This window comes from Cyprinus carpio, chromosome B4, assembly GCF_018340385.1.
Source record: "Cyprinus carpio isolate SPL01 chromosome B4, ASM1834038v1, whole genome shotgun sequence".
In the NCBI taxonomy this organism is placed as follows: Eukaryota; Metazoa; Chordata; class Actinopteri; order Cypriniformes; family Cyprinidae; genus Cyprinus; species Cyprinus carpio.
In genome coordinates, this window is record NC_056600.1 from 19791184 (window position 1) to 19807991 (window position 16808).

The 16808-nt window shown below is 39.6% G+C and overlaps 1 protein-coding gene across 1 annotated transcript; it reads right to left on the minus strand.

The window, feature by feature from the left end:
* Window positions 1–15099: 15099 nt before the first annotated feature.
* LOC109058116 lies at window positions 15100–16324 on the minus strand. The gene is made up of 3 exons (XM_042722646.1): window positions 16312–16324; window positions 15857–16139; window positions 15100–15771 (listed from the first exon to the last, which is right to left on the minus strand). Exons 2-3 carry the CDS (start codon window positions 16064–16066, stop codon window positions 15100–15102), a joined length of 882 nt encoding a protein of 293 aa, XP_042578580.1. The 5' UTR covers window positions 16067–16139; window positions 16312–16324.
* Window positions 16325–16808: the final 484 nt, after the last annotated feature.

The following is a 16808-nucleotide window of genomic DNA, read 5'->3' on the forward strand; positions in this document are numbered from 1 at the left end:
AATAGTCAGAAGAGGATCACTGATTTTTGGAAGCACCTCTTTTAGGAGCTTATATGGAATAGGGTCTAACATACATGTTGTTGGTTTGGATGATTTAACGAGTTTATACAATTCTTTCTCTCCTATGGTAGAGAATGAGTGGATCTGTTCCTCAGGGGATCTATAGTGCACTGCCTGATGCGATACTGTAGCTGATGGCTGCATGGTTACAATTTTATCTCTAAAAGTATCGATCTCAGAAGTAAAGTAGTTCATTAAGTCATTACTGCTGTGCTGTTGGGAAATGTCAACACTATATGTGTCAACATAACAATACAAGTATACTTTATTTATCAAGTAAACATAAGTAAAGTTCAATTATGTTTTAAAGTATACTTTATGTAGTAATTATACAAATATCAGTGTACTAGTAGTATACTTGTAAGTGTACTATTTCAATACTCCTTGGGACTAAATTGGCCCACTTTCTAGTATATAAAAGTATTGACAAAGTGACATGAAATACAGCCAAGTATGATGACCCATGCTCAGAATTCGTGCTCTGCATTTAACCCATCCAAAGTGCACACACACAGCAGTGAACACACACACACACCGTGAACAAACACCCGGAGCAGTGGGCAAGCCATTTATGCTGCGGCGCCCGGGGAGCAGTTGGGGGTTCAGTGCCTTGCTCAAGGGCACCTCAGTCATGGTATTGCCGGCCCGAGTCTCGAACCCACAACCTTAGGGTTAGGAGTCAAGCTCTCTAACCATTAGGCCATGCCTTCCCCATAATTTTGAGTATACTTTTAAGTATACTTTAAGCAGAGCTGGGTAAATTACTTATGAATTGTAATCAGTTACTGATTACAGATTACATGACAAAATTTGTAGTCAGTAATATAATCTCTTAGATTACACATTTTTGGTAACATAATCTGATTTCTTTTGGATTACATTTAGATTACATTTGTGCTAACCCTTATTTGATATCACATATAATGAATTAGCCTAATCTTGTGCTATTTTGACAGAAAAAAAAAAATATATATATTCCAAAAAATATATTTAATTCACCAACAAGAGCCACAATAGCTTCTTTTTCAAGTGCAATGTACGGAAAGTTAATACTTAAAAAAATACTAACACTAATGTACCTTGCTGTTAGTGCTTGCTAGTAACACTGAATAAAACAAAATCACATCTTATGATTTTAAAGCATATTTACTTAGAATTAAATACATTTAGAAAACAGCTACATTACAAAAAACAATATTGAAAAACATGAAATTTACAGCAATATCCCTGCTAGGTCAAATATATAAAAAAAAATATAAATAAATAAAAAAACATCACTAGAAGTGTATACTGTATCAATGAAAAACATCAAACAATAGCTACATTGCAAACATGAATTCTGAAAAAGACTAAATTCACACAGCAATGACATTTCTTTCCATCTCAAAACATTTTAAGTGCATAGTAACAATGAGGAAAAGACACAAACCGATGTAGTATACATGCCAGACCAGCATGTGGCGCTGTAATTCTGCCACAGAGACACACTAAGAACGGAGAAGACATGGACTATGCGCATAAACCTTGCGCTCGGTATACAAACGAACATGGAACAATACATTTATTAATTTTTGTTAATGTTAGTTAATAAAAAGACAATCGTTCAGTGTTTGTTCATGTTTTTGTTGCTGTTACGTGACAAAACCATGTTTGACTAGGGGGAGACGTGGGCTGTTGATGTCATCATTTCAGAAAATATACGGATTTGCTGTCCAGACGAAAACGCAAGGGCGGCGTTTTCAGATTAATCCACTCTGGGACCTGGTTTAAAAAAAAATATCGGTTTCACTCTCCCAAAATGCCAGATCTGTGTGGACGAAACGCCTATACGATACAAAATTTATGCATATACAGCGAACCGCGTCTCCATGTGGACGGGGCCTTGAAGGGCATAAGGTAGTAACAATGAAGAAAAATCAACATTACAAAAAATATATTAAAGAACATGAAATTGCCAGCAATAACTTTGCTAGGTCAAAGATTTCCGTGGACAGCAAATTAATCCGTGGTAGGCAGATCTTAAACTCAACAGTGACATTTTCCCATGACTTTCTTTAAAAATGAAATGATGTCAGTACATCCAGTGATTAAAGGCTGCATTCCCTTCCATTTTCCGTTATCTTGTTGTTGATTTCTTCTGAGTGCGATTCTGACACCCCTCGTATATAATTTAAGAAAGTGGCAGGTTTAATAGGAAAAAATATAAATGTTAAAAGAAGGAAATTTAGGAGAATCAATTAATTGTGAACAACTTATTAGCATTGTGTAAATAATATGTAATCATGTAATCCATAAAAAAGTAACTGTAGTCTGATTAGGAGTATTTTAAAACGTAGTTTACAACTTACAAGTACTTGAGATTTGGAATCTGATTACATAATCCAGATTACATGTAATCCGTTACTACCCAGCACTGACTTTAAGTATAACAGTGGTAAACTTTGAGTACACAACGAGTTTACTTCTTTGTTTTTAATTTGTACTGCAGCTATACTAAAAGTGAACTTAAAGGTATACTGATAGTTTACTAATTAGATACTTGTAGCATTTTTAGTACACTTTGAAGTATAGTCTCAGTAAACTAATAGTTTAGTAATTTAATACTGCAGGTATAGTATAATGTTATTTTCTTTTGGTGTTTTTTTCATAATTTTTTTATTATACTGTTTTATTATTTTTTAATGTTTTTTTTATAAGAGTTGTTCCCTTTCGTCTCGGTTACATTATGGTTACCCGCATTCCCTGAAGGAGGGAATGGAGCGGTCACGTCCCGTCACCATGGCTGCTGTACCAACGCTGAGCGGGTCACCGGCTCGGCTCCTCAGCGAAAACCTGGTATGCATTGCACCTGCTGCCTTTTTATACTAACGCTTTGTATATACACATTCTTAAATATGGATATCCTCTGCTTAGAGACAGCCTTCCTCTTCTGTCGGCCTCCTTAACAGATAAAGAGCTGGTCTGAGGTCCTAAAGCTTTGTGTCCAGTCTACGTAGCATCTCAGGGCTCGGACGGGACAGAGCAAAGCTAGGGCTGGGTTTGCCTCCTCCGGGGGCAGCGCTTGCAGGCTCACCAGCTGATCCCTGAAGGGAGTAGTGGGAACCTTGGGCACATAGCCGGGCCGGGGCCTCTGGTTTACCTGGGAGTCAGCTGATCACCCAAAACTCTAGGTACGAATCTTTGACCGAAAATGCATGCAGGTCCCTTACCCTCTTGATGGAGGCCAGTGCAAGCAGGAGCAGAGTTTTCAATGAAAGAATCTTTAGTTTGACTGAGTGCAAAGGCTCAAATTGACCCCGCTGTAGTGATTTAAGCACTAGAGACAGATCCCAAGAGGGTATGGAGGGGGGCCGGGAAGGATTTAACATCCTGGGCCCTCTAAGGAACCTGATGTCCAGGTCGTGCTTACCCACCGACATGGTACGCAGTAATCACAGCAACCTGGACTTTGAGGGGTGGAGGGAGACAGCCTTCGCTCCAGCCCTTGCTACTGCAGTGAGGAAAGCACGACCCTGATCGGGCATCTCTGGGAGTCTTCTTGATGAGAAGAACACCACTTGACGAACAAGTTCCACTTCAAGATGTAAGCTTGTCTCATAGATGGTGCTCTTGCCGAAGTGATGGTGTCCACTACCTCTTGGGGTAGGTCACCTAGAACCTCCGACTCCAAAGGAGGTGGTGGCAGGTGAGTTGCGACATGCGACGGGAGCACAGACCACCTTTTCGGTTGATGTACGCAACGGTCAATGTGTCGTCCATTTGGACCAGCACATGCTTGCCTCATAAGCGCCCTTAGAGAGGGTCCAAGGCAAGGCGTATTGCAAACAGCTCTAGGCAATTGAAATGCCAGTGCAGATGGGGACCCGTCCATACCCCCGACACTGCATGCCCGTGTTATGTGGCCCCCCAGCCAGTGGTGGAGGCATCTGTGTAAATCACAGCATGCCTGGAGACCTGTTCCAGGGGCACTCCTGCCCGGAGGAATGTAAGATCCGACCACAGGGGTGAAGGTTTGGTGACAGGCCGGTGTGTAACTTGGACCTGGTGAGTGCCATGCTTCCACACCCACCTCGGGACTCAGCCATGAAGCCAGTGCTGAAGCGGTCTCATATGCAATAGCCCTAGCAGTGTAAGTGCCGCTGCAGCTGCCATATGCCCCAGGTGCCTCTAAGATAGTTTTAGTAAAACCGCCGTCGGGCTCTTGAACGAATTCAAGCAGGTCAGCACCGACCGCACACATTCCTCTGTGAGGCGTGTGGTCTGTTCGACCGAATCCAACTCCATACAGAGAAGAGAGATCCTCTGTGTCAGGGAGAGTTTGCACTTTTCCCAACTGACCCTGAAAAAAGAGGCTGAGGTGCTGGAGCACCAGGTCCCTGTGCTTGCACAACTGATCCCGAGACTGTGCTAGTATAAGCCAATCGTCGAGATGCAAACACCCTGCTCTCTGAGGGGAACAAGAGCTGCCTCCGCCTCCAGAGACAGCCAGAAGGGCAGGACTTTGTACTGATATGCCCATCCTTCAAACGCAAACCGCAGAAATGGTCTGTGGTGTGTAAAGATCGACAGTACGTGTCCTTCAGGTCACATGCAAGATAGGAGCATCGGCTGCCTTCTCTGTAGTGATACAGGTGAACCGCCCACTGCTGCCGGCTGGCGAAGGAGGATGAGTGAGCCGTCCTCAACTCTCCGTGCCCTCCTGGGACCCAGACATAGAGAAAACTGCTCTTTAGTCGAGAATTTGGTTACCGTCGACCATGAGGCTGACGGCGGGGTAAAGCAAAACAAAAGATTCTCCACCCGGCCATCCTCCGGAGAAAGGGGTGGTGTATTCACCATCTCCTGAAGAGCAGATCCCTCCATCTCCAGGTCACCTGTCTAAGGGCCGTTTGCTCTTTTGCTTGCCGCCAGGTTTGACTGGGGTCTGGACAGTTGGGGCGGCCTGCCTATGTCCGTCTCCATGGCACTGCCTGGCTGGAGGATGGGTGGAGGCAGCAGAGTGTCGGATCGCCTCTGTCTGCTTCTGTGCAGCTGAGAACTACTGGGCGAAGCTCTCGACCGCGTCACCGAAGAGGCCGGTCTGGGACACAGTGGCGTTGATGAACCATACCTTGTCGGTGTCCCTCATGTCAGCTAGACACAGCCAGAGATGGCGTTCCTGGACCACAAGCGCGGACATCGCATGACCCAGAGAACTTGCGGTGACCTTCGTTGCTCGGAGTGCGAGGTCAGTGGTGGTTCAGAGTTCTTTCAGAACTGCTGGATCATGACAAATCTTGTGCAGGTCCTTCAGTGTCTTGGCCTGGTGCACCTGCAGTAATGCCACCCACCGTAAGGCGGAAGCAGCTTCCCCACAAGACGTATAGGCACTGCCGGTTAGACCAGACAAATGCCTACAGGCCCGGGAAGGGAGCAACGGGTCTCCCCGCCAGGATGAGGCGGATTTAGGACACAATTGCATGGCTACCAATCGCTCCACCGGGGAAATCACAGAATACCCATTTCTGGCAGTAAAAGGTGCTGTCCACAACCTAGTGAGCTCCTCATGCACATCACCCAGTGCCAGGTAACGACCGCATCAAGAAATGCACGGGTGAACGGCATCCTTATAAAGATGAAACATCGTCTTTATAAAGATGCACACGTGAAGCTCCTTTTAGAGAAAGTTGCTCTTTCAGGGAATTGCTCTTTTAGAGCTGAGGCGCATTGGGGAATTGTCCGCTTGCAGCACAACAGAGGGGTAGTGCAGCCTGAAGTGCACAACCCGCTCGACACAGAACGACCACCGCTGAAGCGCCATACCGCCAACACCAGAAGCTTCCAAGAACGCATTGAACTCATAGCTCATTTGAAGACACTGGATGGAGCAGAACAATGTTGTCGCTTGGCTCCGAAGCGAAAAGCTGGTATGCATTGCACCTGCTGCCTTCTTATACTCACACTGTGATCAGCTGCAGCTGGGTGTGATCATTGGATGGATAGTTTTAATTGTCTCGTTTAGTTTAATGTAGTTGTTTGTTTTGTTGGTTTGGTATATTGGTTTATCGGTGAGATATGTGAATTCATGAGTGACTGACTTGAAGGGAACAGGGTATCTGCTTGTAAACAAAAACATTTTACTCTAGCTTCATGCATTCTTTTTTTAAAAACATTTGAATATGGGCAAGTTTCATAGAATTTTTTTTTTAAACAATTTTAAACAAAAAGCTGAAAAAAGACAATGAATTGGATTCAGAATGAAAATCAAAACGTAGATGGAGTCTTCATGGTCAACATTTTATTCCACAGCGTTACAGAATTGTGATGCTGTTTTATGTCTGATGATCATGTTAGATTACTTGTGAAAGCATGTTTTTTTTTTTTTTTTGCATTCTTATTCACTTTTTTAATGTTTTAGAAATTCTGTATAGAGGATGTGTAATAAGGCCCCTACCGTATAACAATGAAAACATTCTCAGAGCACAAGTAGGCTATAGCTCAAATAAATGTAGACCATTTTCTAAGTATAATTTAAGTATACTTTAATGTCATTTTAAGCATATTTCATAGAGGTACATTTAGCACATTTCTGAGATAAAAAGTAGACTGAAACTATACTTTCCTATTTTTAGTTTAAAATAAGTATACTAAATAGCACATTTGAATAAACTTCTAACCCTTTCTTCGTAAGGGTTAATTAAACATAATCTGCACAGATTTAAGAAAACGGCACATACTGTAGATCAGGAAATGTTTTTTTTTTATTCTGCAAAGAAATCATTCCCGCTATATAGCACTGTCAGCTTGTCTTCATAAGAGAGAAACTTTTCATTGAAGCATGACACATCCTGCTCTGCCAGGGTTTATGAATATTTCACATTAACAGAAAGGCTTATTTTTCTTCTCTACACTGAGTTTCAAGTTAACAGACCATGAGATATAACCAAATGAAAGATTTGCCTTTCTGGGTTTGTAACTGTATCATACATGTTTCATTTTTAAAACTTTTGAACCTTCCATTTATAGGTAACCTATGTGTTTTTATAATGGCATAACATATAAAAGTCATTCTCTTGAGAAAAGATTTTTGGACAGTCAATGATAATGCTGGATATAGGTCCCAAAAAGTATTTGTACTATATGCTTAAGTCACTTAAAATGTATGAATATTATAGCACTGTTAAATCAAGTGGCATCTGCAAACAACTGATGCTAGGTTTTCTCTGAACAAGTTTCACTTTACTACAAGCCCTACAAGCCCTACTGTACAAGCTATTTTTTCAGTTATATTTACGCAATTACACAACAAACATACAGGACACACAGTCACTTGCTTTGTTATTTTGTTGTAATGACATTCATACATTTTTAATTGTGGCATAAGGGTCTTAATAATTTTGGGGGAGCCACTGAATACATTGCCAGCAAGGTAAATCTGTCAATATGAATGATTGTTTCTGTTGAGCAATAATTTTGTGTAAACATTCACTTTCAAAATATCAATTGTTTATGCAACAGCAATATAATACACATTCTAATCCATTTTAATTTGTTTCAACATTAATCTGTATAAATGTATATATCCAGTTATGTTTAATTTAGATGGCCAGATAACAGGATCTTCTATTGGCATTTTAATGAAGACATGCAAATCAAAGACCAACAACACAAGTGGAGTCCGTAGAATTATGCATGATAGAATCCTGGAAAAATCAATCAATTTGTTTCCTCCAAATGATGCTGATGTGTCACACAAAATCTTCATTGATAAACACTCATTTCAAGCTTTGTGGATTTTTTAATTAATTTTTACCTTTGTGTTCATTGTGACTGTAATAATTAAAGATGTTGCATTATGGCCCGAAATGGCAGCCGTGGCTGTAAATGTGATCAGATGTGTTGTTATAGCCAGATAGGATAAATGGACATTCATGCATGCCTGACTAAAGAACAAGAGAAGAACGAGGTGTATTAAACCAAAGAAGTCATGCACACCAGTGGAGACACTTCTGAGTTCACTGGGAGCTCTGTTATGCATACTTGTTTCAACAAGTTATTCCATTTTAAATGTCAGCTCTCTGGTTCATCAGGAGTAGCTCTCAGTAGACAGCATAGTTATTAGTACATTTCTTCTTTCATCTTTATACTGTATGTGTAAAGACCTACAAATATCTTTATGCATTTAATACTCATAACATTATTAAGCAGTCTTTTTATAGCATGGATGGGTTCTTCATAACACATGTAAGGTGCTATTATACAGTAGGTTTTTAATTTCCAGGTAAAAACAAACAAAACAAACAATAAAATGCTTTACTGTGCCAGTACAGAGATCTTTAAAAACACTGAAGCTATCTAAACTATATCATGAATAAATCTCTTACCCCTTATTTAAACTACATATATCTGCGGTGCGTTACGGCTCTGACACGGCCACCGGAGCTGATCACGGCTACTCACCAGCTGGGCCACGGCAAGTTTCTGAAGCAGCTCTTCGCGCTGCATCACTAAAGACATGCGCCTTTATTTTTGATGGAAAATAATAATAATAATAATAATAATCGCCTTGCTGTTATCAAAGAAATCAGCAACAGGTGATATCTCTGGCTATCGTCGATACAAGATACTATTGTCTACTGGCATACCACTAAATTTGTGAATAAGGTTGTGATAAATGTTGTTATATATTAATATTCCTAAGGTTTTGTTTATTAAACTTTTCATTTCCTCCAAAATTCACTCCTACTATACGATAGAAGTTAGTCCTACACCAAAGCAGAAAATGTTGATGTGAACCAGGAACCATATTTATCAACCTCTGAGAATTACTTTCAAGAACGCTGCTAAATTTCCTATTTAGTGCCCAAACTCTGGAATAACCTACCTAATATTTTTCGGGAGGCAGACACACTCTGTCAGTTTACATCTAGATTAAAGAACCATCTCTTTAACCTGGCTTAAACATAACACACTAACACATTTTTAATATTCAAATCCATTAAGGGATTTTTAGGCTGCATTAATTAGGTCAACTGGAACCGGGAACACTTCCCATAACACCCGAAGTACTTGCTACATCGATAGAAGAATGGCATCTACGCTAATATTAGTCTGATTATCTCTTATTCTGAAGTCACCGCAGCCACCGGATCCAGTACATATCCAGGCCAGATGGTTGGTGGATCTGCACCTAGAGAGGACCTCTACAGCCCCGAAAGTCAGCGGAGACCAGGAAAACTAGATACCCTGTAAAGACCTTGTCTCAGACGGCAACCGGGACAAGACCACAGGAAGCAGTTGAGTCCTCTGCACAATGTGACTTTGCTGCAGCCTGGAATTGAACTGCTGGTTTCGTCTGGCCAAAGGAGAACTGGCCCCTGACTGAGCCTGGTTTCTACCAAGGTTTTTTTCTCAATTCTGTCACCAATGGAATTTTGGTTCCTTGCCGCTGTTGCCTCTGGCTTGCTTAGAGCTTGCTTCATTTCCAGCGATATCATTGACTTGATTGCACAGATACTATTTAAACTGAACTGAGCTGGATGATGACATCACTGAATTCAATGATGAACTGCCTTTAACTGAAAATTGATTGTTTACTATTGTAATTTTGCATTATTGACACACTATTTTCCTATTTAATACTGTAAAGTGCTTTAACACAATCTGTATTGTTAAAAGCATTTTACACGTAAATAAAGGTGACTTGACTAAGAACTGACTTGTTAATAAATTCTTGGCTCAGACCTACACTTAAAAGTTATTTATCAAGCATCTCGGTCGTAATTTAAGCGAAGTGTAGGACTAAATCTTAAGTGTCAGTCTTAGAGTTGATTCACGACACTTTGCTTTGCCACAAACAGGATTTTGGATGACGCAATATGCATGGACCAATCACTGAATAGATTATTTAAGAATATTCTCAGATAAATTCACATTAAATGGTTCAATTCTTAAAATGAGTTTACATTCAACACACATTTTTACAATAAAGAATTTTCAAGAGAATTATGAGTATTATGGTGAGGAAATGAATCATCATCACAACCTTTAATTTAGGGTTGTGGCGGTAGATGATAGTGTCGTGTATCGACGATAGTCAGAGATATCGGCTGTTGCTGATTTCTTTGACGATGGCAAGATGATTATTATTTTTATTATCTGTCAACAATATAGATGCCTATCTTTAGTGATGTAGCGAGGAAACATGCCGTGGTCTGGCTGGTGAGTAGCCGTGATCAGCTTCGGTGGCCGTGTCGGAGCCATAACGCGCCACAGACATGTGCAGTGTAAATAAGGGTTAAGCAATTTATTCATGATACATTGTAGGTAGCTTCACTGAATATAACAGGAGTGTTTTTAGAGAGCAGATGATACTCACAGTAGACCGAAGTCAGTTATGATGTTCTTAGGTAATGTAAATCGTCTTTGCTTGTTTTCTGTTTGAATAACTGAGGAAATGTAAGTGTTTGATTAACAGCTTATCGTCAAACATTTCAAGAACATTCTTCCTCTACTGAGAGATTTGCACACGTCTCTGTCTCCTTAGTGCCATCACAGGCCCCTACTGGCAACTCCTAACCACTTGAGAGACCTCTCAAGCTGAATTAAATAGGAGTAAGAATGATTCTTAGCTTTAAGACATTTGATAACTTGCTTTATACTAAAGTTTGAAAGTAGGAGTAAATTTAATGAATTCTCAGCATTTAAGACTAAAATGGGACTTTGAGAAGCTTGATAAATACGGGCCTAGATCTTTGCTTCTTTCCTCTGTATTGCCAGCTTCCTTTAATAGTAATACATCTAAATTAAACCTAATCCACATTCTGCCACATGCATTCGATTGTTAAAATATATGAATCAAGTCGTAAATTAATATCCACAGAGCTTGTCTACCATGCTTTGCAGCGCAATACATCTTCTTAGGACATGATTTAGTTATGTAAGCAAAATGACAGGTAATCCATCGTGGTTGTCCTTGTTGTCACCTTTAGGGTCATGTTTGATTGCTGGATAGCAAATGGACATTCTCACACTTACAAAGCAATGGGGATGTGAGAAACCAGCCAGGTAAATATGTCAATATGAATGATCTTTACCATGCATGACAACCTGTTTAAGCCACTGTATGTGGGTGTGTGTCTGTGTATGTACAATAAGATACAGTTCGTGAACAAAACTGGCTGACAAAAACTTCATTTTAAAATCATTCTGATTTGGTAAAACTAACAGATTTTTTCCATGCTTGGGGTGTGGAATAGTGTTAACTTTGTAAACAGACATAAAAATTTTACTTGATGAAATCATAAGTGTGCTCATAGTTATGAAGGCAAAATCCCACTGAAGACATGTGATTTCTACACAAGGGAAGAACTATAATGGGGTCATAAATTATTGTAAACAACAATTATATGAATGCTGTTCAAGAACACTTGACCTTTCAAAACATTTTATGCACTTGGTTGGTTACGGCACCAATGGGGCATAAAGGCATTTAGATGAATTTCTGTTCGATGCAGTACTGGTTTGAACTATTTGCATAATAACCCTTTTGGCAATTATTTTTACTCCTGTCTTTGTATTCTCTGCATTTTCATTTGACAGACTGGACCCTGTATTTCATCTAACAAAAATAGACTTCATCACTTGGGTATTCACTTTGGCTGGCATTTTTTTCAGAGTATGTTAAAAAGATATTTCTTAGGCAGTAGCTTTGGAGTACACAAGTCGATTTCAAACAATCCCACTATGAGATTTTAAATGTATTACCCCTAATTATCCCTAATTATTTTGCAAAGATGAAATAAAATCATGATGCAGGCCTAGATAATTAATCTTGCTTTAGGTTAGGGGGCCTATAAACAGAGTTTTTTAATTAATACACATGAGAGGCATATTATACCAAGATGCTTGCACAGTTAATACTGTAGTTGAATGTTTGGATTGCTTAAAAAAAAAAAAAAAAAAAAAAACATATATATATATATATATATATATATATATATATATATATATATATATGTGTGTGTGTGTGTGTGTGTGTGTGTGTGTGTGTGTGTGTGTGTATGCATATATATGGGTGTGTTACTGCAGGTGACACAGTTCTTACAGCGGTTGACAAGTTCTGTCTATCTCTGTAGCATTCTCGCAGCTGATACCACAGTGGACTGTGACATTAGTGCTCGTATCGCAAAAGCCAGCACTGCCTTCGGTCAATTGTCCAAGAGAATAAGGGATGAGCACAGCATTCGGTTGGAAACTAAGTTGTAGTGTATAAGGCAGTCATCCTCATAGTTCTCTTGTATGGATCTGAGACTTGGACCATATATCGTCGGCAGATTGCCAAACTTGATCAGTACCACATGCGTTGTCTCCATCGTATTGCACATGTAAAATGGCAGGCCAAAGTCCCAAACACTGAGGTACTCCAGACCTGTAGCATTATTGGTATTGAGGGCTTCCTGGTTGCTGCTCAGTTCCGCTGGGCTGGACACATTGTACACATGTTAGATCTGCACTTGCCAAAGCAGGTTTTCTATGGGCAGCTCCAGAGCAGTACAAGATCCCAAGGAGGTCAATTCAAACGTTACAAGGATGGCCTCAAATCCAATCTGAAACTGTGCAATATGGACCTGCATGACCTTGAAAAGCTGGTCACAGACAAGACCTCATGGCAAGCACAGTGCCAAGCTGCTATACATTCTTTTGTATACCCTGTCATATGCTGGTCCACCCATTTTGATATTTTAAAATAATATTTTAAATAATAATTCAATCATATCTATACAATCCAGTGTTCTCAATAGCTAGGTGTTGGGGCAATAACATGCACACAAAAAACTGCATCCAAATATCACAGTTTTCACCAAATAAGAAAATAAATAAATAAATAAATGTGCAAATTGCATGAGTTTCTTTAAAAGCACATGGCTTACATAAAATATTTTACATATTTATAATATGAAGTCAAACAAATAACCTTTTTTAGGAAAGGGACATCATACCTTTCAGAAAATATAATTTGCATCTTAATATTGCAATGAAAAAAAAGTGTGGGAGCTCAGCTAATATGTTTCTATAGTACTTGAGTGTCTACTATTTATGACATGAATAAAGCGAATGGGAAATTAAAACCAAAGTTTTTGAGTATTGTGAGGGTTGATAGGCTATACTTTTATCTTAAAAAAACTAATACAGATTTATGTGAAACATGGTAGCCAGCATTGAATTGCATTCATCTTGTTTAGTTGTGACCACATGATGGCTCAGATAGAGCATTCAAATCCTTTTCTCACACTGTCCCACAGCAATAAACTTGACCAAACTGAGCACACATTTTAAAACGAATGAAATACGAAATAATGGCATGTAGTGATTAGTTTACTAGCATTAATTTAGCATTGCAATATACATGCATGTTCTGTAAAGCTGCAGTGAAACGATATGTATTGTGAAAAGCGCTGTGCAAATAAATATGAAAATTAATATTTGCATAGATATACAGACTGACCCAGCAATGCAAGTGAAATGTCAACTAATCAGCTCTCCAGACATCTTAGCGACAAATCATGATAAGTACATAAGTGACATGTAAGTGACAACACCAGAACCACACACCAAATCTGCAAAAACATATACTAATTCTCTGCCTTTGACTCAGTTTTCAAATTCATAAAACACTTTTTGCAAAGCACAACACACAATTGTCTATGTAACACACACAAATCTAAGATCAGCTGTGAACAATTTGCAATTGTGCCTATATAAGTGTGTTGTTGCTTTTTTGCCTCATGAACACTGAAGAAAGCATGGGCTAAAACTTACGGTCTGGTTTGTTTTTAAGACACTTTGCACTTTTGTCACTTTATCACTTTTGCATACGGAAAATAAATTTAATTTTTTTCCAGTGGGTGGACAATTTCAGCTACCTGTTGGACTAAGGCCCTCCCTTACGAAAAAGAAGTTTATTCAAGTGTGCTATTAGTATACTTCTTTTAAACTAAAAATAGGAAAGTATGCTTTTAGTTTACTTTTTATGTACTTCTCAGAAATGGGCTTTATGTACTTCTCAGAAATATACTTAAAATGACATTTACAGTTTTTTTCAACTGCTTACACACAAAATTATTACTTGTCACACAATTTCTAAAACCTGACACTCAAACACCAGAACCACACACTAAATCTGCAAAACCATACACTAATTTTTGGCCTTTTACTCAGTTTTCAATTTCATTAAACAATTTTTGCCAAAACACAACACACAAGTTTCTATGCAACACACAAAAATCTGACAGGAAGTTTCTTGATTTCCTTTTATAAACACAACCAATCAAAATGCCACACTAATTCATCAGTGCCTCACACTAACTCCTCACATGTGCAAACACTTGTTGCTTTACTTAACAACAACCAATCATAACTTTAGTAGTGGCCTATAAATAGGCTAAAGGTCAAGTAATAGCTTTTGGACAATGGATGCAAAACAATGCAGACAGAGTAAGAGGAGTTGGAGGGAGAGCCAGAGGACGAGTTCGACTAAGAGGAGTTGGAAGGGGAGCAAGGGGAGGAAGAGGACAAGTCAGAAATGGAGGAGGACAAGGAACAAGAAGAGTGGTCTCAAATGAGATTAGGGCTACAGTAGTCGATCATGTGATAAACCATGGTTTACAGTTTTTCTCGATTGTTTAAATACATTTGCCCACTCTGACATCACATTTTCAAAACCGTTAACACACAGGATAAAACTGAAGCTCAATGGCCAAAATGACTCATTTTGTTAGCAAAATGCTCTAACACTCACAAAACATTAAAAACATGCAACATAAGCAAATATTTCCATCAAACACCACAACTTGTGGTCAAATTAATTTATTCTTTCAATCAATCATTACACAATGGACAACAAAATACAAAATGCAGCCATCAATATGAAACATGATACTTTACAAACTCAAATGGATACTGGAAAAAAAAAAAAGCTACCAAAGGAAACTTATGGGTGGAAATAGCTTTTTAAAAAAAAAAAAAAAAAAAAAAAAAAAAAAGAAAGATATATACATTTTATCTTTCACATTTAGTCCATTCGTTCTTGACGATTATGCCACAGGTTCTCATCAACGTCGCATTGAATGTTTTCCCTGCAATGCACCGAGGGAAATACCTCCTTGCATGGCGTATCCATCCCTGGCAGTCCTCTGCACCTATTGTCAGGCAACCAGCATTCATTGCCTCCAGGAGGGGCATCTGCTCATATGGCCGGTGATCATACACCTTCCACCTCCAAGCAGAGAAGAACTCCTCGATTGGGTTCAGAAAAGGCAAGTATGCAGGGAGGAATTGTATCATAATACGAGGCTGTGCTGCAAACCATTCATTCACAAGGCGAGAGTGGTGGAAAGCCACATTGTCCCAAATTATGACATACAGAGTCATGCCAGGCCTCAACAGCCCTCTCTCTTCGGGTGGAATCAGTAAGTCTTTCAATGCATCAAGAAATGTGATGAGGCGTTCTGTATTGTATGGGCCAATAGTTGGTATGTGGCAAAGGACTCCATCATTGGAGATGGCAGCACACATGGTGATATTGGCACCCCTCTGACCTGGCACTGTGACAGTGGCCCTCTGCCCAATGATGTTCCTCCCGCGTCGCCTCACTTTACAGAGGTTGAAGCCGGCTTCATCCACAAAAATGAATTTGTGATGTGCCCCTTCAGCTTCAAGCTCCATTATTCTCTAAGAGAAAGAGCAAATTCATAAAGAAAATTATTCCAGTCGCATGTAACTATGGTAAACAAGGTATTACAAAAAAAATCTGTACCTGCACATACTGGAATCGTGCCTCCTTTACGATGTCAGAGTTTCTTTGAAATGGAACTCTGTACAGCTGCTTCATTCTGACATGGTTTCGTTTAAGGACTCGATCTATAGTTGCCAAACTCACACTGTTTATATTCCTAAATGCTCCCTGATCTGCAATTACTGCTGCCTGGATTTCACGCAGTCTGATTGCATTGTTTGCCACTACCATATCTACAATGGCAGACTCCTGTTCAATACTAAATATCTTTCCTCTGCCACCAGTGTGTGGCAATGTGTGGATTCTATAAAGTAAAAGCAAAAAGCATGTCAGAATTGACATTACTGTATGAAAGTCACATAAATGGGATTGATAAAACATCTGCATTACTGTAGACACAGTTTGTTCTGCTAACAGGGCAATACAGTAAAGCTGAAATACACAGTGGTATACATTACAGTAACACTGTGAATTACCTGTTCTCATTCCGAAAAAAGCCTGACAATAGATGCCCACAGTGCTCCGACTCAGAATGGGCTGGACCCCTTTGTCCAGCCTTTCTAAAGGACAAGCCATGATTGATGACATGGTCAATAATTGTTGCCCGAATTTCATTTGAAACTTGAGCTCGATTTTGTCCTCTTGCTGCTGCAGCTCCTCCACACACGCATACAAACTCCTCTTCCTCGGGCCCCTCTGCCATGGCCTCTTACTCTCCTTCCGTGCCTATGGCCTCTTTGATCCATGCTTGCAAATAGCAACACAGAGGTGGCATCTTTTATAGATGGATGAGGACTGATTGCTGATTGAAGAGTTGTGCAAATGAGTTTCACACAGGTGCATAGAGATTTATAATTATGCAAGTAGTTTCTATCAGCTGTGAATAGATTTTTTTCTTTTGTTCAAACACAGTGAATCCAATAGAGTTTGGGGTCTTTCAATGAGATCTGTGGTAACTGTTTTGAAAAAGGGT